General features: G+C 42.4%; 2 protein-coding genes across 7 annotated transcripts in view; both read right to left on the reverse strand.

Moving 5' to 3' along the window:
• The window catches only part of LOC123503841, a 37,016-nt gene extending 24,917 nt beyond the window's left edge, over nucleotides 1-12,099 (reverse strand). For 2 of the 6 annotated variants that reach the window (XM_045253931.1, XM_045253928.1), the window contains exon 1: nucleotides 11,965-12,099. The gene's annotated coding sequence lies outside the window, so the exon portion shown is untranslated. The other 4 variants (XM_045253932.1, XM_045253929.1, XM_045253930.1 and 1 more) reach the window with 3 other exon arrangements.
• Nucleotides 12,100-13,732: 1,633 nt separating this feature from the next.
• Nucleotides 13,733-22,324, reverse strand: LOC123503842 (ankyrin repeat and LEM domain-containing protein 1-like). Its single transcript, XM_045253935.1, is given in 12 exon segments — nucleotides 13,733-14,371; nucleotides 14,770-14,896; nucleotides 15,452-15,537; nucleotides 15,540-15,586; nucleotides 15,729-15,933; nucleotides 16,137-16,325; nucleotides 17,462-17,535; nucleotides 17,719-18,617; nucleotides 18,922-19,013; nucleotides 19,207-19,442; nucleotides 20,089-20,244; nucleotides 22,118-22,324. Coding segments are annotated over 12 exon segments (2,355 nt in total). The 5' UTR covers nucleotides 22,174-22,324; the 3' UTR covers nucleotides 13,733-14,183.
• Between the last annotated feature and the right edge of the window lie 3,744 nt (nucleotides 22,325-26,068).

Here is a 26,068-nt window from a genome sequence, read left to right on the forward strand (position 1 = left end):
TTAGTACAATGGCGATGACTTGCACCTAAAACAAGACTCGTCCTTTCTACTCCACCTTAACTTCATTCTTTTGTTTTATTCATCTCCCTCCACATCTCTCTCTCTCTCTCTCTCTCTCTCTCTCTCTCTCTCTCTCTGTCTCCACGCCTCACGGTTCGTGGTTCAGCTGTCGAAAAGAACATTCTGATCCATCACGAGGAACTAAGTATTACTGGTGGATATGAAAACAAATATTTCTTTTCTGGGAAAGGGAATGTGAGTCGTGTCTAGCGTTAGTCTGGCAGAACCGGGGATTTCCTGAACCTCTGCTTTTTTTTTTTTCTCTCTCTCTCTTACCCTGTAGAGGCCGGGGTATGTCTGGTGGTCAGCCTTACGTAGATTGTTGGGTTTCCCGGCACCGTAGAGGCGAGATAAGGTGCGGCCAGACTGCTGTTTGGCGCGCATGGAAAGTATTACGAGGGTCTGAGGCGGCAAGAGGAAACTATACCACAGCCATTTCCTCCAGGTGCCTAGACGTGTAATAACTACAGGTGAGTTTTCTTGAGAGAGAGCAAAGACACGCAATGGGTGAAGGGATGCATCCGCCTGCCTGCCTCTGGACGGTGAGGTGAGGCCGCTACATCTTGTGAAGAACGAAGGTATAGGACAATACTTGTGATAAAGGACAGCCAGGAGAAGAAGAGCGCGCTGTGTTGGGGTGTCCGGGCGGGGCACTGCATGGAGGCGTTGTGTTGTTTGATGCAGTCAGGTGTTCTGTTTTACTAAGTTGTTCGCGACTGAGTCAATTTTTTTGGTGAATCGAGATAAGTAACCGTGAGACTCAGTTCTGTCACCGACTTTTTAGGGTAGAAAAGTAACAAAGTCAATTTCACCAAACTATCCCGCCTCATACTACACATACATCAACTTGAGTGGTGCACGTATAATCATTCTTCTCACCACACGCTAACTTTACACCCTTCTTCACTCAGAATCTTTACCATTTCTTTTCTCCCTCTCTCTTTACAAGGATGTTAAGATTCTAGCAATAAGTTAACAAATATTTTGCATATCAGTGGAAAAAAAAGACACACAAAAAGTGGAGTGAAGTGGCTCTGTGACCTTTAAACAAAGAGTGAGAGTCCAAAGAGTTACAGAATACTAACCTCAATTTACACATCGTAATTGCTCTTTGGTTCAGGATGTCCAGGTCGCCATTTTCTTGACGTGCACGCTTTATAACACTCATCAGCTTCCCGGGAGTAAATCGATAGCAAACCAACTTTTTCATCCACTTTCGTTACTTTCAGAACCAGCGGACCAAGCGCAGCCAAGTGAGGAAGATGAAAGATTTCGCTCACGTGGACAAAATCAGTTTCCATTTTCCTCTGGGGTTTGGAGGAAGGCGAGGCCGCGTATTGTTACATAAAGCGGCGGAGATCGTGATGTGGCGCATGAACACACACCAGTGACTCAGGGAAAACCGGATTTAAATACTTCATTAAGTGTTTTCATAATTCCTGTATGGGCATCAAGGACTCGTGATAAATGTTATGTAAGAGAGAGAGAGAGAGAGAGAGAGAGAGAGAGAGAGAGAGAGAGAGAGAGAATGCTGCACTGGACTCGATGCTGTAAGGATGCAAGGCGACGCAGAAAAGCCAGGGAAGCCGAGAGAGGTGAGAATGCAAGCTACGGTCAAGAGGCGGATGTGACTGTTAAGACTGAGGAAAGATACCTTCATTTATCTGCGTGTCTAAAAATAAAGTAAAATAATATAAAGGTGAAAAACTAAGAAATGTGTGAACAATTATTTGCGAGCCTTTATTTTCATTCTGCTCACTATTTGGTGATTTTATATAGCTTCAGAAACTTATGTGAAAGATTAGAATAGCGATGACTGTGGCCACTAATCTTCTCACCTCCATAGACCCTTGCTAATGTCAATAAAGGGGTTTAATCGTACACAAATCTCAAGGTAAAAATGTGTCCCTGTACTGAAGGGCTTAATGTCATGTCCACTCAATCTTGCATGATCACTGTTTATAAATGAACGTTTGATGTGCCAGTTTCTTTCAATGTAATACCTGTTAGACACGCACGTTTATGGCAATGACTGTGGAGCCATTTCGTCCCAGTGTAATCCATTCTGGTCAGGACGGTCACACTTTTAGCAGCAAAAAGAAAGAAAATGGCTACGGTGATTATGTTGGAGGCAAAACGCAATTGACGTTTCACTGTAAAATATTACTTGCTGTTCACTGACACCGAATCAGCCATTAAAATATTTGGTGGATAACGCAGTCCTGTCATCGTAAAATACATAAGTTATTTGCCATGAGGTAATTTGTTGTAGATGTTTTTTTTTTTTTTTATAAAAGAATAACAGGTAATTCGTTCAGAAAGCAATAATCTGATATGAAATTAATTCTTCCGAGAGTAAAGAAACCAATTTAGGAGATCTGATTGGTAAAAGATGGCGCGGCGCACAAAAATCATTAGATCTTAATACGAAACCTGAATCAGGATTTGCTCGATTTAATGGTTCTCACTCGATCCTGAGGAGAGTGGCAGGACTGAGAAGTCTATAGCCACAGCCCACAGCCACAGTCCACAGCAGCACATCACGGCAGCATCTCTCGGATGGTGTGCTCGTACATCATGCAACTTACTACGTCATTTGTCCACGCCAGGATGTTGTTTGGTGTTGCACAGCGTGGATTATTTTACTTACAAGCAGGATGGACCGGCGGGCGGGCGGGGGAGATGGGGGAGGGAATTACTTTATACAAAGGCTCCTCATTATATAGATAAAACGTGCACGCGCGGCTTCATGCTCCGTTATTTACTTTGACTCATCTTTCTAACCTCACCTACACTTACATGCTCACAGACAATCTGACAAACAAAAGGATATACAAACAGATGCCCTCTACGTAGAAGGAAAGAGAGCTTTATACATATCGGTACCGTGAAGGCACAGTCAGCACTCTAAAGGGCTGGTCTGAATTGCCTTCACAACAAATACATTAACGTCAAAATGGAGCGATGGACGGGCGAGATGTGGCGTGGTACCGTTGTTCCCGGGCGCTGGCTGGGCACACACACACCCACTTCAGGGAGGACTGACCCCACGCACTAAAGGTTCAACATCAGTGGAAATACTCACTACCTATATAAGCAACTGAACTATCGGAAGTGAAAAGATAGAGATGCTAATGATGAATGAGGAAACAGTCCCAAGGGAGCAGGAAGGTAAAGAGACAAGGTAACGCTGCGGTCCTTTTGAAATATGCAAATTGTTCATTAGACTAAATACGCGCCACATATTCATCCCCCTCTCTCTCTCTCTCTCTCTCTCTCTCTCTCTCTCTTACACCATCCGTACAAGGACAAGAAGGAAGAATAAGAGACGGTAGCAGCAAAAAGCAAAGGTTTAGGTCAAGACACCTTTGCTATCAGGATGATTCACTGTGTAGCGATCTGCTGCAGTGGAAAGAGTAGTGACGTACTAAGAGATAAAAGATCGCAGGTGGCTTAACCCTTGCCCTCCGTGACACACCGCGGGGCCACCATAGGGTAAGGTCGGCCTCTCAGCTCCTATAGGGTGAGTGATAAGGTCCTTCACACGACGACCGCCCGTGACTAGAGTGTTGGCTTCCCCTTCCTGCTGGGTGTGTGTGTGTGTGTGTGTGTGTGTGTGTGTGTGTGTGTGTGTGGGTGAGTGGGTGGGCAGGTGGGTGAGTGGGTGGGTGGGTGTGTGTGTGTGCGTGTGTGTGTGTGTGTGTGTACGCATGTGTGTACTTTCTTTTTTTCTGCAGCAGTTAATGATATGTGCACGCTGCGTAAATAAGAGCACATTATTTAAGAAAGGAGTCAGTGTAATTTGTGAATGTAATGAGCCTGAGCAGCAGGACCATTACCCAGCAGTTTGAAGACATTATTACCAGCCGCTGCTTCCAGGAAAGACACACGCGCTAGTGGAAATGGCATGTTTTGCTTCCACAGCCATAATCACGTTGTATTGTGAGACACGAATTTCATAATTTTTCCAAGAAGAAAAGTTAATTTCAGTATAATCTTTTCCGTTACTTTATTAGCGTGCTCCATTTCGGGTCAGTATCAGCATCTGAGAGTCAACGCATTAAATACAAAATTACAGCAAGGGAAGATTGTACACGAGTAACACGCAATGGTAACTTACCTGTATGAAGGCAAAAATGTAAATAATCTACCATTAAAATCAAGACACTCTGGTTTTTACGAGCAATAAAGAGCGTATCCAATGATGTCGGTTAGTTAAATGGTTAGATGTTAACAGACAGGGTGCTATTATCGAGAACACGGGGAGGAGGGCGTTTCCCTTCCTCGGGGGCAAGGGGTGAGGACACACACACCTAACATGCGGAACCTAATTTGTGTCTTCCGGGATGACTGGTGCCTTACAGAGCGTGGGCGAGCAGCGGACCCCAGTGCAGGCCTTCCGCTTTCCTCTTACCGTCTTATTCCTAAGTGATATACAAGAACTAAGGTTGTGGGCTACTTTCATATGTATTTTCCTTATGCCTGACACTAGTTAAGTTAATGTGGTCAAGGCTGGGCTGAGAGAGGCGTGAGGGAGAAAGAAGACTCAGATGGAGTGAGATGAGATGAAAGGGATGGTCAAGGCTGCGTTATCCACGAGAGAGAGAGAGAGAGAGAGAGAGAGAGAGAGAGAGAGAGAGAAATAATGAAACGAAAAACGAATACTTCCGTAAGAGAAACAGGAGGAGGAAGAGGAGGAGAAGGAAGAGGAGGAGGAGGAAGAGAGAGAGCGAAATAAAAACAAAAGAAGAGAAAAAAAGGATATAAACAATGAAGACAATTGCCAATAAGATATGATACGTTACAAGCTCACGCCAAAAAAGAAAAAAGAAAAGAAAAAGAAAAAAGAGAAGGCGAAGAAGAAGAGAGTACTGGAGGGAGAAGAAGATGCGGGTACTAAAACTCTCACGAAAAAAAAAAAGAAAAAAAAAAAAAAAAAGGGGAGAAGATGAAGGAAAGGGGAGGGAAGGCTGAGACACCACATCCGCCTTCCAATAAAAACTCAGGTTCCTGGTGGTGTGGAGGGGGGAGGGGAGGGAGGGGGGAGAGGGGAGGGAGGGGATAGTCACGGCCGCTGCCTACCCCTCCTCCCTATCAACCTTCCCCCTCCCATTCCCCTCCTTACCCTTCCTTTCCCTTTTCTCACACATCTTATCATCCTATTGTATTTATCCTTAGACATCCTCCTCCTCTGTCTACACACACACACACACACACACACACACACACACACACACACACACACACACACACACACACACACACACTAGTACTTATGACGAAAAAACACTTGTCAGTAATGCTACAAATCCACTATGTTATCTATTCAAATTCAGACGAAAGACAGCCAGCCAGCCAGCCACCTGCACACCGCCACCTGTTCTCCCATCACTCACTTCCCGTTCCCTTCCATCCTCCACGCACTTGCTATCCACCTCATCTTCTGCGCGTCTCACTAACGTCAGACAGGTACAGGTTACAGGTGATCAATTAATGATGATCCCAGTCAGGTGCGGTCTTTTACTCCGGTTCCCATTCTTTCTACTCAGTTCTATATGTGTCGGTGGAGAGAGGAAAGAGAGGAGTGAATGGAGGCGAGAAGGGACAAAAAGAGAAGATATATCATGACGTGTTTCTATTTGGTGATTTTATACAGGTTCAGAAGGTTATGTGGGGGATTAAACTAGTGAAGAATCTGCCCACTAATCTTCTGACCTCCATAGTCTCTTCTTAACGTCAATGAAATAGTCTAATCGTACATAAATCTCAAGGTAAAAACGTGTCCCAGTATTGAAGGGGTTACGGGAAAAGGGAGAGTAAGGTATAAGTGCAGGAGGTGAGGAAACAGGTGAAGGGAGGTGAAAAAACACGAAGGGAAGATACTAAAGGGAAAAAAAGGAACAAGATTGTAGAGATAAAAGAATAGAACAGGCAAGCGGAGAAGCGTAGTGTGTGTGTGTGTGTGTGTGTGTGTGTGTGTGTGTGTGTGTGTGTGTGTGTGTGTGTGTGTGTGTGTGTGCGTGTGTGTGTACTGCTGCGTCCGGGTGGAAGCGGCGTGAGTTGAATTGTTTTCCTGATCGTGGGTTAAATGATGCAGTTGGCGCGGCGTTCAGGATGAGTGGTAGCAACGTACTGTCTCGTTGGTTCCCATTCAGAATAGAGCAGCAGACTCCTCTCCGTATTCTGTCTGTGTCTCCTTGTGTTTCGCTTCTGTTAGGGGTCTCAGTTGTTGCTTCTAGTCATGCAGGGAAGGAGAACAGTGGTGATTTGAGTCAATTCATCCTTCTAATAACAAAATGAATGGAGAGAAATTAGGATCGCCGCTTCTCTTGTGCTTTTCAGTTGTTATTTCTATTTCGGGAAGGAGAACAGTAGTTATTTGAGTCAGTTTATCCTTCTAATAACAAAATAAAAGGAGAAAAGATAATATCATCACTTCTCTTGTGTTTCTGAGATGTTATTTCTATACGGGAAGCAGAACAGTAGTGATTTCTTATACATGGGCTTTTCTCGGGAATTTACTGGCTAAAGGAGGTATTTTTATGTACCTTCTATCTGAAAGCCCACCCGTTTGTCCTATCTCATCTTCTTTAACTTCTTCCCTCTTTCCACCGACACAGAGCTGAGTAGAGAGAATGGGAACCTGCGTAGAAGACGGTACCTAACTGGGATCATTATTAATTGACCACCTGTAACCTGTAACTGTCTAACGTTATTGAGACGCGCTGAAGATGAGGTGGATAGCAATTCAATTCATCCATCCACTGAAAGAAAGTAGTCTCGTCATGGGAAAAGCGCCGCGGGATGGAGGAAAGCACACATCGCAAGAACTGAGAGCCAAAATTACATCATACGCATACCATCAACATTTCTTGCCGCCGCTCCCAATCCGGCCGCGCCTCCCTAGCTGGGCCGGGACACAAAGGGGCAACACTCCACTCGTAAGGCAGTCAGTCGTCAATGTGATGTAACTCCAACTCCCTCCCCTAGCTGGTCCGGTTTTCTGGTCCGGTTTACAGACCCACCGAATCCTACATCAGAAGTTTCCCTTATTTTTCTCGCTTCGGTTCCATGTCACAGTTTTTCGTCTGGAGAAGGACGCCCGGGGATGTGTTGGCCGCGCAGCCTTTCCCGTGAGTGTTCCGCTGCGCGACACACACACACACACACACTGAAGGGACACACTCCTTAAAACGGATAGTGCGGGATAGTCATGGTGCCCTGAAAGGAAACACACAAAGCGGGCAGGAATCAGGATGTGTGAAGCAAAGAGGAGGGAGAGAGAGAGTAACAGGAGGGGGAAGGATAGAGGAGCAAGAGGAGGAGTAGAAGCAGGAGGAGGGGTAAGTGTGAGGGGCTGCAAAGATAGTTAAGACGCAGGTTTCCCTCGTCACTGAATGAACGTTTCATCTTTCGTTGTGCAGCAGACAAAGGTAATGACTGCACGATTTGAATAATTGCTTCTCGCTTCCTTATGCATTTCAGTGTCCAGTGAGGGAAGGGAGACGATAAGGAGTAACGTGGGAGTCGATAATTCACCTCCTGATAAGAATAGCGAAGCAGGAGCCACATTTTTCAGCATTCTGTTATCTTATCTGGAGTGGTTTTGACAAGCACTAGCGGAGGTTGTTTTTCAGAAGTGTTTTCTGAGTTGCAGTTATAGTCTAACGGGGAATTCTTCATCATTAACAGGAGAAAAAAAAAAAAAAAAATACACGTCCCACTGATCATATCTGTGGAATATATAAATAGTCGTGAAGAGTTTAAAGTAATAGTATTTACCCCTTCAATACTGGAACACATTTTTACCTTGAGATTTGTGTACGATAGACCATTTTATTGACATTAGGAAGGATCCATGGAGGTTAGAAGATTAATGGCTAGAGTCTTCACTATTCTAATCCCCATATGAGTTTCAGAAGCTGTATAAAATCACCACACAGTAAGCAATATGGATATGGAACCGCGTCATAGCCAGTAGTATTAAAGCCTCGTATAGCATCGATGTATAATGCGTGACGTCTTCTATCAGTATGCAGCTTTAAATGCAAGCTGGTCAGGTGGCACTACTGCTCACCTTCACGCACCGATGTTGAGGTGATGTAAGGGCAAGTGTTGGCGGTGATTTCCTGATTTCCTGCAGTTGCCGCGCTAAGGATAAACACATCAGATTCTGTGCATCAACACGCGAGGGCGATCCCCGAGTAACGGCACACGCAACTCCCGGAAGCATCGTCACAAATATAAAATCACGACCTTCACATCAACGTTCTCTCACATGACATAATATCTAAAGAAGCTCTCTCTCTCTCTCTCTCTCTCTCTCTCTCTCTCTCTCTCTCTCTCTCTCTCTCTCTCTCTCTCTCTCTCTCTCTCTCTCTCTCGAACACATCCTGGTGCCAGAGGGCGTTCAGATGACCATTTAAATGCCGCGGGAGGACGCTTGCCTCCTAATGTGGGTTCGACGCACAAACACGGATTTCAGTGTGTGTCGCTGAGCATTAAATCTCGCGGTTCCATTCTCTGTCGACCTGCCTGACCCGGACACCAAGGAACCGAGAGAGAGAGAGAGAGAGAGAGAGAGAGAGAGAGAGAGAGAGAGAGAGAGAGATAACGTCCACGAATCAACACACACAGAAAGATACAACCCGATAGACACACGAAAACAAACATATACACAATCACAAAAGGAGAGATAGACAGACAGACAGACAGACGGGCAGACAGAAAGAGGAGTAAGCAAAAACAAGACACATATTCGCATAATGTACAGGGATGCATTGGTGCACAGACAGACATACAGACAGACAGAAAGGCAAGCAGTCAGGCAAACACACTGACAGAAACACGTGTGGAGCGTCTATCATCAGGACTGACACGGATCATAATGAGAGAGAGAGAGAGAGAGAGAGAGAGAGAGAGAATTGTTTGAGATAACTACGTATAGAGCTATAGCAGAAATTACGTCCCTCGCTCTCTCTCTCTCTCTCTCTCTCTGAAGCTGACATGGGCACACAGGAAACCTTCTGAGGAACACGCGAGTAACGTTAGCAAGGCACAAGGAATGAGAAAAGGTGCAGTGTTTGTTCAATACGCACGGGTGTTGGCTCAGCACGTCTTGGTATTTACACCCAACGCCCACGTTTCTCACACTGCTGTTACGTGCTTTTCCTTCTTCTTCCTCTTCTTCTTCTTCTCGTCTTGCGTTGATGGGCTTAAGTTATCTTCCCTCATGACTTTTCTTTTCAAGCTTGTCTGGATCTTATTAAGTCATTTGGCCTCGTCCTCTCTCTCTCTCTCTCACACACACACACACACACGGGAATTCCCCACAATATTCTTGGTTCAGTTTGTATTTGCATCAACTAGATTCATTTTCTCTCCCTCCAGAATTAGATAGATATGTAAAAACAAGATAAATTCCGAAGTTCCCTCAGAATTTGCAAAGACAGTCCTATGAATGTTGGCTGGGGAAAGACTATCTAGGAATCTGTGGCGGAATAGTTTTAAGATTGTTTCGTCATGGGTGCTGCGTAGTTGATGAACAGTTTCCACGTCCCCTTGCATGGTGTCACGAACAATAACATTCCCTTTCCATTTAACGCTTGGCTGGCCTTGTGCTGCGTTGTACCTGTCACTTCATTAAGGTTACTAAACAGATTACCACAAGAACATATACTGTGAGATGAGACACTGGTTAATCATATTTCAAACTGCTAATAGTTTAATCAGTTACAATCCTTCGTCTCGCTATCCTTGAAAAAGACGTAACCAAACACATCACACTTTTCTTACTTAACCCCTTCAGTACCGTGACGTATTTTCATATTCACGCTGGTTACTATTTGATTTTATATAGCTTCAGAAACGTATGTAGGTATTAAAATAGTGAAAACTTTGGCCATTAATCTTCTGACGTCCCTAGACCCTTCCTGATTTCAATAAAATGGTATAATCTTATATAAATCTCGAGGTAAAAATGTGTTCCAGTACTAAAGGGGTTAACTGAACGAATAGTGTCTAGCGGGCGGCTTCTCACACTAGAAAGAGCCTTGATGGTCCCAGTAAGGTGCGCGCACCTCCGGGCTGAGGCGGATCTGAATAATAATTGTAGTCTTGCTAAAGAGGGTCTTGTCAAACTGCTTCATCAAAGACATCAAAATCTTATTCTAGTTCGCTGCACCCGCCACATCCTTTCCTCACAATTACTTTTTGACGATCTAAGGCTACACCAGAAGGAAATGATGTATGAAATGTGTAGAAAGAGAGAAAGTCAGCGGAAAAAACTTGTTGGACAGAGCAGAATGAAAAGATAAACGTGAAGGAAGCACTGATACAAAGGCCAAGCTTTCCAACCTACATTGATCTGACCTCTTAACTTCCCACAAAGCAGCAACTAACCACTTCACTCACTGACTGAAACGGACTGAGAAACTCTGACGTATACAAAACAATAATGCTGCCTCATTATCATTAAATCTCTTAAAAAAAAACAATAACAGCTGGAAATTGACCAAAGCTTCTGTGTATCTTTTCGTTATTCAGGCATTTTTAAAGAACGCTTGTAAATACCGTGTTTTCAATATAACTTATGATATTCCAAACCTCAGATCGCCTTTATTGCTTATCTTTTTACTCGAACGTCTATAATTTTCAACAATACATTTACGTAAAGGACGAAAAGAAATGAGTTCCTTGAAATATGAAAAAAACAAAAAAAAAAAAACACGTGCCTAATGTCTGAAACGCTTTAGGCTCACATAAGATAAGTTTTCAAAGGCCACTCATCACATTTTTTTTTATAGTGAACACAGAAACATTAAACTATCACTAGAATCATGAAAATCAACTTTGATAATCCCAATAATATCTACAGCTTGATCAAACAACGGGGTACTGGAAAATGTGGTCCCAGAGGTGGCAGGCAGGCTGTAGGAAACAAAGTATCAGGAATAAAAGTAACGGAATATGTAACAAGAAAGGAAAGTAACAGGCAAAAAGCAACAAAAATATTGAATGCTATATTGTTGTGCAGGGAGGGCGAGCAGAAAACGGCCTGAATTGGCACACTGTCTCTGGTCGAAGATTGGTTGGTGCGTGGGTCAGGGGTGAGGTGGGCGTGACCACAGCGAGCAGCAGAGGACGAAGGTTCGGGTCGTGCACTGCAATGCCCTGCCTGTCTAGAGGTCACGGGTGATGCTCCCTGACACCTGTTCACCTCTCTACTTCTAACACCAATCTGTGCATCCCATTACAACCTCCGGTGAAACATTAAGGATGGGGACACCGCGACAAAAACAGAGGTGTAGTTTTTACTTGAATGATATCTACATTTGGTCTTGAAAATATTGCAATAGAAAAAAAACCGAGTATTGACATTCTTCATGAAAAAGTTGAAGAAATGGGCATTGAATAAGAAAATGCGAAGACGGATCTGGTGGCGGATGTGCCAGCTGCAAAAATAGTGTCACAGACCTTGAATTATTTACAAACTCTCGCCAGAAATAGAACAGTGAATCGTGTGACGCAACGCTGACGGGAACATCAATGAGGACGATAAAACGAAGTTGAAAATACACATGAAAAATAAATTTGACGACACAAAACAAGTGAATGAAGAATAAAGGCTTAGTGAATGAGGCAAAGCATGTCAAGAACAGAGGGAATGAAACCCTGAGTTCACCGAGAGGCATCAGGACGTGAAAATACCACAATGCAACTTTTTTGTCACTAGAATCACCTGGGTTTGTTTACACAGCAGAAACTCGCTCACACACAAAGGCAGCAGCAAACACAAACGTTGCTTCACAGACTCGGAAGTTTGTTATGTCTATACAGCGCATGAGGAGCGTGCACGTGCCACACCTGCACCGCTGCACGCCCACACCACTGCGCCACACTCACCTTGGCAATGTCGGAGAGGGCGCGGCAAGCCTCTGTTCTACTTTCTGCTCAGACTTTCTCGACTGCCCGCCTCTTGTTCCTTTCTCCTTAGCTTTCTCAGTGTCTATCTTCCTTTGAGGTGGTTGGTGGCGAGATGAGCGGGGGCGTGGCGTGGCGTGCCCGCCAACACCAGGAGGACCGCGGGCTGGCCGGTGCCGCTCCCGGAACTGGCCCTGGCCCCTCGACCTGTACTTGTTTTGGTTTCCCGCACCACGGTGCCGCTGAGGTAAAGACAAACTTGTTCTCTTTACTGTCCGTTTAAAGTGTTGTTATAATCCTGTCTTTAGGTATCTACGTCAGTGAAATTAATGAGAAGCTATCTTAGGTTATTTATTTCATGAGCTACAATGGATTAATTATTGACAAATATATATGGAGCCTGTCTTAGTGTGTGTGTGTGTGTGTGTGTGTGTGTGTGTGTGTGTGTGTGTGTGTGTGTGTGTGTGTGTGTGTGTGTGTGTGTATATATATATATATATATATATATATATATATATATATATATATATATATATATATATATATATATATATATATATATATATATATATATATATATATATATATATATATATATATGTATGTATGTATGTATGTATGTATATATATATATATATATATATATATATATATATATATATATATATATATATATATATATATATATATACATATATGACAGTACGGAACTCACTTTCACCAGTCCAACATATCAGTTATCAGTATCTTTTATTGTGAGTCGGCTTTTTTTTTTTTTTTAATGTAAAAGAAGCACAATGAGGGCGGTGCCGCGAAACGCTGCCTGGTGCCGCACCGCGTGGCCTGGGCTACAACAACACGCTCTGACAACAATACTCCGCCTCGCCAGTGCTTTATGTGGCCACACAGATCTTCCACTGGGGCTGTAAGGCGTCCCAACGTTTATATAAGCGCGCTCCTAGTTGCCATATTGTGTTTTCTGTGCTTCCCTGACAAGTGTGCTGCTCGTTGTAGATAAGACGTGATTTGATGGGTGGAAGATGAGTCATGTACTGCCTTGACGGGTGACAATCTCTCTCTTAGAAATATGCACAAAAAGATAACTTCGTGTATTGGTCCAAGCCATGAGATGAGTCAGACGCGCGACCAACCACTGCTCCCCAGAGGCCTGTGTGGTCGTGGCTCGCCCAAGCCCCTCCCTCTCCTCCTCCTTCCTGACATCCGCCTCCACAGATGCCACCACCGCCTCAGTCTGCACGACCCCAGCCAGTGCCAACAGTCATGCATCACCGCCACTACCACTACCACAGACTCCAAAACGACCATCGCTAGTAAGTCACAGCCACTAATCCTTGCCCATTGCTAGTAACACACACACGAGAGAGAGAGAGAGAGAGAGAGAGAGAGAGATTTTTATAGCCTATAGCACCTGTAGGTCTACTTGAAGTGTACGAGAAGCGCTGTCCAGCCTCCACCCATTAGCAGCGCAGGCAATTTTATTTATAGTGGTACCCATATTCGGGTCCATATCACCATCCAAGCGCATCTTTGGTGTAAGGCAATTACTTCCACCTAGAACGTGGGTATCATGGTAACATGTAGGTAACTTTAAACCACTTGACAAATGACAAGGTTTCAAGACGGCACGTGGTGGGATTCGAACCTACGCCCGATCCCAAGCTTACCACCTTATCCACTATGCAGGAGAAGGGTGCAGGGAAGGAAAAGCGGCAATATAAAAAAAATATACAGTTCTTTAAAGGTTATATTTAAAAGTACATTAAAAAGAATACAGGTACGCAATTTGTACATCACAGACATCCTCACTACTGTTTCTGCACAGCAAGGTCTTTGGTAAGGAAATCAATAACAAAACCACTCCCTGACTTTGCTATCATAAACCTTCTCAAGAATACAACCCAGGTATATCATATAGTTTCATAAATGTAGCTAGAAAGTACAAAGATAAAATTGCAGATACTATTGAGTTAAATCTCTAAACATAAAGCAGTAATCAAGTATAGCACAACCAGAAATATATTGCAGCCTACAAACACAAAGCACAGTCAGAAGTATCATATAAACTCTAAAAATTGAAGATAAAAGATAAATTAGGATAAAATAGATGTCACTGCACTAAAAGTCTAAAAATATTGAAGTTACTTGTAATAAAACTATGAATACATAAGTATTACCCGCAATCAGGTTCTGGCAGGCGTGAAAGGTAAGGCGATGTCACACGGCCGCAGCTGTCGCTCTCCCTCCTGCAGGAAGATGTTGAAGGAGCGGTACAAGAGGTGGGTTCCCAGCTGCTGTCTTTTTGAGTTTGTCCAGGTACTAGCGGGACCATAAAACGTTCCCTGCACGCTGTTTGACAGATTCTTGAGGCCTGTGTGAAAAATAAAACAAAAATAATCTTTAACCTCTTCAGTACCATGACATGTTTTAATACTCATTCTGCTTACTGTTTGGCAATTTTATACAGCTTCAGAAACTTATGTGGGGATTAAAATAGTGAAGACTGGAAATTAATCTTCTAATCTCCATAGACCTTTCCTAATGTCAGTAAAGTTGTCCAGTCATATCCAAAACTCATGGTAAAAATGCATCCCAGTACTGAAGGGGTTAAATGCAAAATACTAAGAATCTTACAATAAAAAAATGTTATATGGATTAAGATTAACATGAAAAAAAAAAAAAAATATATATATATATATATATAAATTAACAGTGGCATCAAGTAACACTGTAAAGGAAGGATTACTGAAAATTTAGTGTTACAATTACCTAAAGCGGCGATCATTGCAGCCTCCCTTGTCCACGCCTCCACAGGAATGGTGTTTTGGAAGACATGAAGCGACACAACTCCCAAGTCATCAGCCCAAATTTCTTGAATCTTTTCAATTTTTCTGTTCTGCAAAAAGAATTCCATTACAGTATAAAAAATCATCACACAACAGTCCTGAATAACAATAACATGACAAATTCCATGAAGGCAGCACTTGGCCAATACTGTACCATCTTCTACTCCCACACTAGTACATGGAAAATGAAGGTGCAATAAGACGGTAAACATAAATCCATCTCTACACATACAAAGACACTGTATAGAAATTGCACTGTAACTATCAACCACTTTTTTTTTTTTTTTTTTTTACCATGTGGGCTTTTCACAGGAATTTATGAGCTAAAGGAGGTACTTTTTTAGGGTACCTCCTATCTCAAAGCCCACCTGCTAGGAAACCATTGCCCCGAGTAAGGAAGCCCAACCTACACTTGGACCGTGGACAGGATTCGAACCAGTGCGCTTGGAAACCCCTTGGATCCCAAAGTACGCATGGTTCCACTGTACCACGGTGGCCATTATTCTTATTACTTGATTGTGTCTTACCTAAGCATATAAAACTGACTTTTATAAGCATTTTTACATATTAAAGTAGTAATTAGTACTGCTTTCAGAATCTCTTACCTTTTTTTTGCAGCTTCTCTGTTTTTTCATGGCATCATATAGGTGGTAATAAGGTCTGTTTCTTGAGCCCTTCCCAACATAAAAATTGATGCCACAAAACAATCCAGCTTTTCTCTCTCATTCATTGCTGGTCCCCTGTTAGAGGAGAAAAATATAAATAAGGAATGAGTTTACTTATCTAAATGTACAGGTAGTATGTAGAAGGACTGAGCTACATTCTTATGATTTTTAACTGAAATAAATGTAAGAAACAGAAGGAATAATAGTTCAGTCTCACATCATTGGGAGGTTTTGTGTGATTCTTGGATCGAGCAGCAGGTAGTTGAAGCATGACTTGCTGGTGCCGTCTCTCCAGTGTCGAGTTGGGTCAGGCCGGGAGAAGGGAAGGCTCATCTCTTCCTCAATGGCAGTCCAGGCTTCCCAGGGAACTGAACTGGGCTGCCTCAGTAATAAGGACAAGTCTCTACAGTATTTTGGTGGTACTGCAAAAAGAGGATATGAATGATAAATATATTGGATTTTGACAGCAAAGGTATATGCAGTGACAGTGCTCCCCAGTTTATCACAATTATCATCCAAAGACATCTGTGGAGTACTAAGATCCGTGTTATACTGACGTTACCCCTAAAATGCCGCTTATTGTCTCTATCAACCCATAAACTGAACAATGGGGTTACTGACGTACAAGATTGATCTTTTTGAACATGGCAAGGTTTCCTCCTAAGTCTCAACAGGTGTCTCATGTATACTGTATGAGTGGAGGGAGTGATGGGTCCCGCCTCAAAGCCAAGCTTCTTCAGGTTGTCACGGAGTGTTTCAGCATTCATTGCTTTGACAGTGTCTGTTATTGGTCCAATACTATCCATACTTTTATCTGGAAATACATATGAAAACAACAAAAGTTCAATCATATCAGCAAACTGACAAAGAGATACCATTACTCATGAACTTCATATTCAAAGCTCTTATTATTATTATTGCTATTATTAATAGCATGTTTCTATGGTTATTACTACAGATGAAAGTATAGGTTAATCAAATTTAAAACATTGCAAGCACATTTGTAATTTGAAGTGTTGTTTAATAGTTGTAACTAGGAGGAATGGGCAGACCCACATGTTCCTTGGTGAAACAGTGTATCATTTTGACATGATTTTTACAAGTTCAAGAAGTTTACAGAGATGGCAACACATAGGTGACTTACTGGTAAATATGACACAATGAAAGTATGTATGTAACAAATGAAAAATAAAATAACAGGCAGTCAGGCATCATGCACTGCCTGGCCAGGTGTGGTGGGGGAAGGAGTGAGGCTACCAAGAAATCAGCTGATTGCCAATGAGTCACACACAGCTCCCCTCCATGACTTTGACCATAAATATGTTTCAATTGTACTACATAATATGGAGTGTGTGGACATAGTGTTTCCCTAGAATATAGATATAAAAAAAGGGGACATTACAAAAAAAAGGACCAAAAAGAACCTAAAGAAAACCATATGTGTATATACTATAAGCTAAAATGAGAGTGTGTTACCTTGTGTGCAGCGGTGAGGTATACTGAGGAGAGTGAAGGGTAAGGGGAAAAGATAGTTCTTATCTGGATTCGGGATATCTCGAATGAATCCAGATAAGAACAATCTTTCTCCCCTTACCCTTGTCACTGTCCTCAGGCCATCTCTTGAATTGATTTTAAATCATTCTCATACATAAGAAAAACTAAGACAACATTCCAGGAGATGGCATGGCCCACTCTCGGGTTAAACTGTGAAGATACACATTAAAAGAAACACACAGGAGTGTACATGAACCAAATGACCATCAGAGAGCAGTGGAGGCTAAAGGAAGGAACAGTGTTGGTCCCAAAGGATGAAAAGAAACAAGATAGATACTACGTGCATAAAATAAAAGAAATAAGCAATACAAAAAGTACTACAGTATAGCAATAACTATCAAAGATAATGATATGAATATCTGAAACTAATGTAACAAAGAGTAGCTGTTGTCTCACTTGATGCCAGCTCCTCCAGCCCTTCCTTGAGACTATTGCCGGGTCTGTTTGAAACTCCTGATGTTCCACCAAAACTGAAAAAGAAATTAATTTCGATTTGTCACATCACATGTGGAAAAATGCATGCACAACATGGCAGAGTAAAAATTTGAATACCTTTATAAAATCTGCTTCCTAAATACTATATTTCACACATCTTTAAGAGAAATAGTAAAAATTGTAGTATCATTAGTTCACAAGTACTCCAAAAATACTACCTGGAAAGCACAGCCACTGTAGGGCAGCGCCTCTCAATGAAATGAATTCCTGCTTCTGTATCCTTATAGAGAAACTCTTCAGCAATACTCAGCAAAGATGGGCAAGTGCTGATCAAAGACTGCACAGGTCTTGAGTTGGTTGACTTGTGAGAGGACACAGGTGAGGTAGAGCAACTCATTGCATCTTGATGAATTAATTCTTTTTCCAACTTCTTGAATGATTCCAAATTATTTCCAATACTTGAAGTGGACAATTCAAAGTCACAATAATTCTTAAATAATTCTTTCCTTAATGATAAAGGTGTCTCGTGAAGTATGTTAGTGAATCTCTCTCTTTTTTTAGGGCATTTTAAAAGATCCAGAGTGGTGCAAAGTTCTGGTTTGTAACTATTTTCTACCGTCACATCATCATCACCTTGTCCTGAGCACAGTTCAGTCCTGTCCTTCTCATTACAAAAAGATTTATAAAACTGGCTTTGGTTTACTTTGGTTTCACTGCTTAAAGCATTATTTCTTACATCAAAATTTGAACATTCATGACAACAACTCTCACTATGCAAACTTTGTTCCTCAAGGCTTTGATGTTCATTACTTGCATCACTTTTGTCTGCTGCATCATGTACAGTATTGGACGAAACATTTATTGTGAGAAGAGCAACATTCAACTCTTCACTTTCAAATGAAGAAAGTTCTTCTTGATATAACTTCTTTCCCAGGCAGCACTGAAATGTCCACAAGTCATTTTCACTGTCACTGTCCTCTTGGTACATTTCAACTTCCTGCTTCAGAGACATGAGGAAAGGATGGTTGCTGAACCAAGCTGGAGGTTTATCTGTCTTTGTCGGTTTATTGAAATTTGCAATGAGGGTTCCAAGACTTGTCTCAGCATCATCCCTGTTCTGAAATTATATTTCTTCCATCAACGAAGTTACAGAAACATCTATGGTTGCTTATGTCAAATTTAAACAGCAGAACTAACTTAGCTCTACTACACCAAAAAGACACATACTTTTCTTTCAACTGATGTCATCATATAAATTTCCTTTACTCTAAAAGGAAAGAGATAATGTGTGAAAAATAGCACTATGTACTGAAAAAAAATGAATAAATAAAAAAATAATTAAATACAGGGAGGTTCAATCACATATGCAAGGAGTAAGATTTAAACAAGTTTATGCCATGTTTGCTAAATAACTAAATTACCTGAATATTTGAAACACATGAATAAAAGGAGCTGGTTGAGTCCGTTGTACAGGCCGGGACGAAACTTGCAACATCCATGACTGTCATTTGCACTGTGAAAAGAATACAAGCACTAATTTTGATAATAATTAAATACACAATTCACTATTACTACTACTACTACTACTACATATCTGAACTACATCACTCTATATATAGAATTAGTATATTCAAACTTAACCCACTCAACAACACTGCCATTCTTTAAATATCAGACAGTTAGTAACTCCATAAACTGTCACTTACTGAAGGAAAGGGTATATTTTGGATCATCTTTGTCATAGTTCAATTCTTCAGTGTCCAGAAGGTTGTTTAAGAAGTTGAGTGTGTTGTGGTGGTGTCCATGAAAGGCCCAGTCAACCGGTGAGTATCCTCTCCGATCCCCAAGCAGTGGGTCGCCACCATTCAGCAGCAGCAGGTGTAGCAGGTCAGTGTGGCCCATAAAGGCTGCTATATGCATGCTTGTCTTACCCTGGCTATTTCTGTTCAGAGGAAAAATAGTTCAGACATCACAAATGGCTGAGATAAAGTTTCATTAAAATTCACCACTTTGCAGAGTTCAGAGCCTGTACATAACTTAATGAAATAATGTGTCAGCACCAACCAATGTCAAAAGAAACAACACTAGTCAATCACAATATTGGAAGTGTAAATCTGGTCTCAAATGTACATCTCAGCAGACTAAGCCATATTAAGGTTTGACATCACTAACATCCAGCTACTATGACCCAGCCTACAACTTCTCAGAAGTGCTAAACTGTTGGTACATAGGTATGTAACAAAAATTTACACATCCTCTTGTGTCTTTATCTGATCCCCGCACTCAGTAGTTCTTTTCTTGAAGGAGGTAAGACATGTCTCCCTAGAACCATGGTGCAGTATTCAACTATATATTACTATACTTTATTACAGCCCAGTGCTATTACTTAAAGAATCTTGTTATTTGTACTGTAAATGTATGTTAATCATACTCATAATATAATTTGTAAAAGAAAAAAGTAAAGTTGTTAATCATTCAACAGAGATATAAGACTCTAGTTTTCTATATACTGTATATATATAATCTCAATTACTATAATCACAAAAATATTATCAGAGTAAAGAAGAATCACAGTTGAGGAGCCTTACGGAACATTTGGGTTGGCACCTCTGGAGAGAAGGAATGTTGCGGTGGCGAGTGAATCTGTCTCCTTGGGTAATGCTGCGGCCAAGTGGAGGGCTGTGGTGCCATCTCTCTTGATGAAGGCATCTGCATTTTCTTTACTAATAGTCCTTTCAAGGCACCTTTGGATTAAACAATGATTACATACTATGGGATGCATCACACTCATGAGTTTTATATATCTTATCAACTTGGGAGTATGTACCAGCACTAAGACCTCCAACACACACTAAAGAAAAGACAAAACACATAACTCAGGAAGGGAAACTACTGTAGTGAATATTTAGGCACTGTCCCATATAGATGTTCCTCCAGCTGTCCTCGTTTCCCAGCCCCCCCCCTTCGCAGCACTTTCACTCACCTGATGGGACGTGGGAAATGAAAATATGATAACCAAAACTAACGTAAACCTAACTTTCACTTAATCTAACCTAACATAGCTAACAATACATAGTTGAGGCAACACGCACCGCTGATCAATGATCCTCCTCAAAACCCTATGCTAGCTAGGTTAAGTTGAGTTAGTTTTATGTATTATATTTTCATTGCCATGTCCTGTCAGCAGAGTGAAAGAGTTGCAAAGGGTAAGCTGTGAAATGAGGACAGCTCGAGGGACAGTTCCAAGTTCTGCTACATTTTCATACTATAAACTCTAGATGGTTTTGATCACCCTTAGGTTGTTGTTATTACTATTTACAACATTTTCAATACGTACACTACCTGCCACAAATGAATAATAACGCTGCAATAGGTCTGGGAATGTGCTGTGCCTCTTGAGTTTTCTCTAAGTCCAGCGAGCTGTGGCAAGTTACAGAGCTCCATCACACTCGGAAATGAGCAGTACACTGACTTGCATTTGTTTATAGCTGGGGTTTATGGGTAACTGCTGAATAGGATTCGTATTTTGTCCAATGACGTGCCACCACCTCTTAACACCACGAACTGCACCAATGGAAATTTGCTATACGTATTCATAGGCAGGGCTCAGCTGGGCAGACAAGTGCACAGAGACATCTGTGTGCTCAGTTCAGCCATGGCTACCATTGACATTAGTTGTAAAGGTTGCGAATTTGATTAATGGGAAATCATCGCTCCTGCTGTCCCTGTGGAGTACAGTGAACTCAATAACACTAAAGTAAAGGATGACCCACAGCCAGGACCTTCATCCTCTCGTTAAGGTATTGTGAGTTATGAATTTATACTGGAGGGGTATTGGAGGAGATAGGGCACATTGTGTCAAGCTATGAGAGAACCAGGTTCTAACACAGGCAGTGTCCAGGGGGAGCAACCCCAAAGCTTGGATACATTAGGTAAGGTTTGTTATGGTCTGGTCAGTGTTCTAGTGGTGGGGGAAGTTTATGTTAGGGTTAGGTTAGTGTCCTAGCGGTAGAGGGTAGGCGGGGGTGAAGTCCCCCCCCACCCCCGACTAAGATACGTTAGGTTAGGTTTATGTTAGGGTTAAGTTAGTATCCTAGAGAGGGGATGTAGGGGTGTTGCAGCCCTCGGCTAAAATATGTTAGGGTTAGGTTAGTGTCGTAGAGGGGGAGGTTATGTTAGGTAAAATTTCCCTACATTTAGCGAAATTTCCCAAGATTTAAAAAAAAAATATCACTCATATATGCCTCTCCTACCCAAAACCCTGATTCCCCAAAGGCCCCCAAGCTTGTTGGAAGGGTTAGGGGGGGTGATGGTGGAGATACGGGATATTTTATTAAACTACAAATTAACCCAGTTCCAATAGATATGTTACAATTAAGATTAGAAAGAGACATTTGGTAAGCGGAAGTATAAATAATTACTACAACATAATTCCCATACTGCCACCTAGCAACATCCTACTGACCAAACTTAAAAGACACCAATGAACACCAGGAAAGTATATTCTGCAATAAAAACATTGAACATTTACCAATAAAAGACCCATACTCATGATCCACACACCACAGAAAACAAGTGCTGATACCCCTAAGGTCCACTCAGGTGCTATGTACCCACCTTGTGTTGCACGCCCTCACCCACTCCTCAACGCGTCCTGCCTGCCATGCCTCCATGGCCACCACCTCCCCATGCAGGTTTTTTTAGGCACTTTTCCCTCCAGCAAGCAGAAATGTGGAAGTATTAATTATCCGAAATAATACAGCGCACTGCGTTTGTTTGTGGGCCGCGGCTGTTCAATCATACCGTCAACAGTCAACTCAGCTGTTGAGTGTCTATCCGTCTCTGTAACGGAGACGATTCTGATGTTGATCTTGATGGCAGTAACTTAAAAATGTTGATTGATTGATTGATACATTTATTGTTGAATTAATAAATAATTACAACAAAGGAGGAGGATGGGCCTTGCCACCCACCCCCTGGGCAAAGACTTAAGGTTAAAGTATCACAAAAATAACTCTGGACAGTGTACACAACAAGAATACAAGTATTTCAATAAATAAATACACATATTGCACACCTTATTGCCTTAACATCCTACAGTCTGGGAGCAAACTGAGGATATTCCCTGAGTATTTCCCTGAGGTTGGCAGAGTCTAGGAGATGGTCAATGAGGCTGTACAAGTCATGCTGACCTTGTGGCCTAAATTTAGCAATGAAAGGACATTCCATGATATAGTGATGCAGAGTGTGTCCCCTTGGTGCAGCACACAGCACACAGCACACACCAGGAGAAGCACTGACTTCCCAAAAGTATTTGTAGCCTAATCTGAGCCTCATTGCCACCCTGTCATGTGATGCAGTGTGTCTCCCGTAGGTGTAAGCACAGCTCTGGGAGACACGTGCATAGTGAAGACTAGTGCTACTGCCCCTATGGCAACAAAGCTCCAACTGATCACTAATGCTACTTTGTACAAAGTCCTTAATGCTACTCTTAACATAACCCAGAGTGTACTCAGTGCCAGGGTCCACTGTGTCATCTTGTAGGGCACACTGAGCAAGGTGGTCTGCTTTTTCATTTAACGGGATACCCACATGAGAGGGTATCCAGATGAAATGGACCGTGGCACCAGCACCTTCACGTGGATGAGATCAAGACACTTATTAACTAGATCACAGTCCATGGGGGAGGTGGATTGAAGGGCATACAATGCAGCCTGACTGTCAATAAAGAAATATACATTCTTATGGAGAGGCGCCACAATGTGGAGCGCCTCCAGTACAGCATACAGTTCTGCTCTAGTGGAAGACATGGGTGCAGGGAGCCGCCTGGAAACCTCAGTGTCAGTGTAGAGACTGGCAGAGATGTAGTCACGGATGAACAGCCCACATCCAGACCTGCTGCCATTGACTGACCCATCACAATAAACATGAATAGCCTGAACGTGTGGGTACTTGGACAATTTAGTCATGAACATGTCTTGCAGCACATGAGGGAGCCAGTCCCTCTTGGGCTGATGCAGTGAGTGAATATCAACACTGACACGGTGAGGGTTCCAGGCGGTTGCAGGGGTGACATAACAACGTTAATACAAGCCTCGGCTACACCTACACTTGTCAGTACTCCCAAGATCTTCCTGAGGTATGGTGTTGTAGGAGTGCGAGGATCATGATACAGGGGGATCAGTGATCCCTTTAAAGAGTCAGAGCCCGTGCATAGCATCCGACTAATTGTGCAACAAGTAATTTCCTGTACCCTACACATAATACTCGGCAGGTGCAGTTCAGTTCTGAGGACTTCAATCCGTGCAGTCCTGGGGCATCCCAAGATTATCCGCATGGCTTCATTCTGTACAAGCTCCAGGGGACTGAGTTGGGTGGCACTAAACTGTATTAAAACAGGGGCGGCATAATCAATAAGGGACCGTATGACAGATATATAGAACATTCTTAGGACTGGAATGCCCGCCCCCAAATATAACTCACAGAGAAATGCCTGGGTATCAACATTTCACTTTGCATTGCTGTAGCTTGACAATTTAGTGACATTCAACTGGTAACATGAAAAATCAGTAAATAAAATGTTATGAGAAATTATGTGGTCTTATCATGTTCCTTTGTATTAGTAGACTTTGATGATTCTGAAACACATGTCTTGAATCAGGACGACAGTTGATAGCTGCACTACTCAACAGAATCAATAACTAGTACGCATAGAAGGACTATAGCTCTTGTTCTTTCACACACACACACACACACACACACACCCGGTAGCTCAGTGGTTAGAGCGCTGGCTTCACAAACCAGAGGACCGGGGTTCGATTCCCCAGCCGGGTGGAGATATTTGGGTGTGTCTACTTTCACGTGTAGCCCCTGTTCACCTAGCAGTGAGTAGGTACGGGATGTAAATCGAGGAGTTGTGACCTTGTTGTCCCGGTGTGTGGTGTGTGCCTGGTCTCAGGCCTATCCGAAGATCGGAAATAATGAGCTCTGAGCTCGTTCCGTAGGGTAACGTCTGGCTGTCTCGTCAGAGACTGTAGCAGATCAAACAGTGAAACACACACACACACACACACACATGTAAGGAGGTTCACATGCTTGGAATGAGAATTTATAATGAGTGCTGGTTATACAATGCAAGTTTTACTCCTGTGTGTGTGTGTGTGTGTGTGTGTGTGTGTGTGTGTGTGTGTTTCACTGTATGATCTGCTGCAGTCTCTGACGAGACAGCCAGACTTTACCCTACGGAACGAGCTCAGAGCTCATTATTTCCGATCTTCGGATAGGCCTGAGACCAGACACACACCACACACCGGGACAACAAGGTCACAACTCCTCGATTTACATCCCGTATCTACTCATTGCTAGGTGAACAGGGGCTACACGTGAAAGGAGACACACACAAATATCTCCACCCGGCCGGGGAATCGAACCCCGGTCCTGTGTGTGTGTGTGTGTGTGTGTGTGTGTGTGTGTGTGTCAGTTCAGAAAGCATTAATCACTCTGCCATACACACACTGCAAAATGAAGCAGACAAAATCATTAATAAAAGTGAGAAAAAACATTTATTATCACGTTTCTTTCCTCTATCACTCACTTTTCACATCTTTCACGCACTCGCATCATAATCAACCACAAACAACACCTATTCAGTAACACGTATGGCCCAAAACTCACTGCATAGTTAGAAATACATGAATAAATCTCTATTAACTCTTTACAGTGACATAACAAGGCCCATATTTTGCAACGCTTAACTTTCTCACCACAACTATTTTCAAAGACCACAGAGATGAGAGGTCACATTCTCAAGAGTGTTTTTCTATCCACAATGCAGAATTGATGTTTAACACCTTCAGTACCATGACATGTTTCCCCAGAAACTCATGTGAGGATTTCTAGTTCCTAAACTTGTGGCCCCCTGCCCCCTTCTTCTCCCTCTCCCTCCATGGCCAGTGGCTGCGAGCGCTGGCCAAAGCTGGAAAACTCATAATGCACTAGTTACACTCAAAGAATATACATAGTATATAATCCTTAGTTGGTTACACTAGACCAAAATTAAATGTAAAAAGACATAAATATGCCAAACTAAACTTTAAATCCTTATCATTGTAACTGTCAATGACTTGTACATCAAAAAGTTGTAGCAGAAAGATGACAGAGAAGCGGTGCAGACAGGAGGTAATAAGAGATATACTCGTTAAACAGAGTAGGCGGTGAAGGAGAGAGAGAGAGAGAGAGAGAGAGAGAGAGAGAGAGAGAGAGAGAGAGAGAGAGAGAGAGAGAGAGAGAGAGAGAGAGAGAGAGAGAGAGAGAGAGAGAGAGAGAGAGAGAGAGAGAGAGAGAGGATGGGAGGATGATGATGATGATGATGATGATGATGAGGAGGAGGAGGAGGAGGAGGAGGAGGAGGAGGAGGAAGAGAAAGGAGTAATGGAAAAGAGGAAGGAGAGACAATCGAAAGAAATAAAAAAAGAAATACTAATTAAAGAAAATAATAAGAAAAATAACAAAAAGAGATTATGTTTTACCACTCTTAGTCAGCTTGATATTTCTTTTATGCAAGAGGGT

Source organism: Portunus trituberculatus, chromosome 14, assembly GCF_017591435.1.
Source record: "Portunus trituberculatus isolate SZX2019 chromosome 14, ASM1759143v1, whole genome shotgun sequence".
NCBI classification, from domain to species: domain Eukaryota; kingdom Metazoa; phylum Arthropoda; class Malacostraca; order Decapoda; family Portunidae; genus Portunus; species Portunus trituberculatus.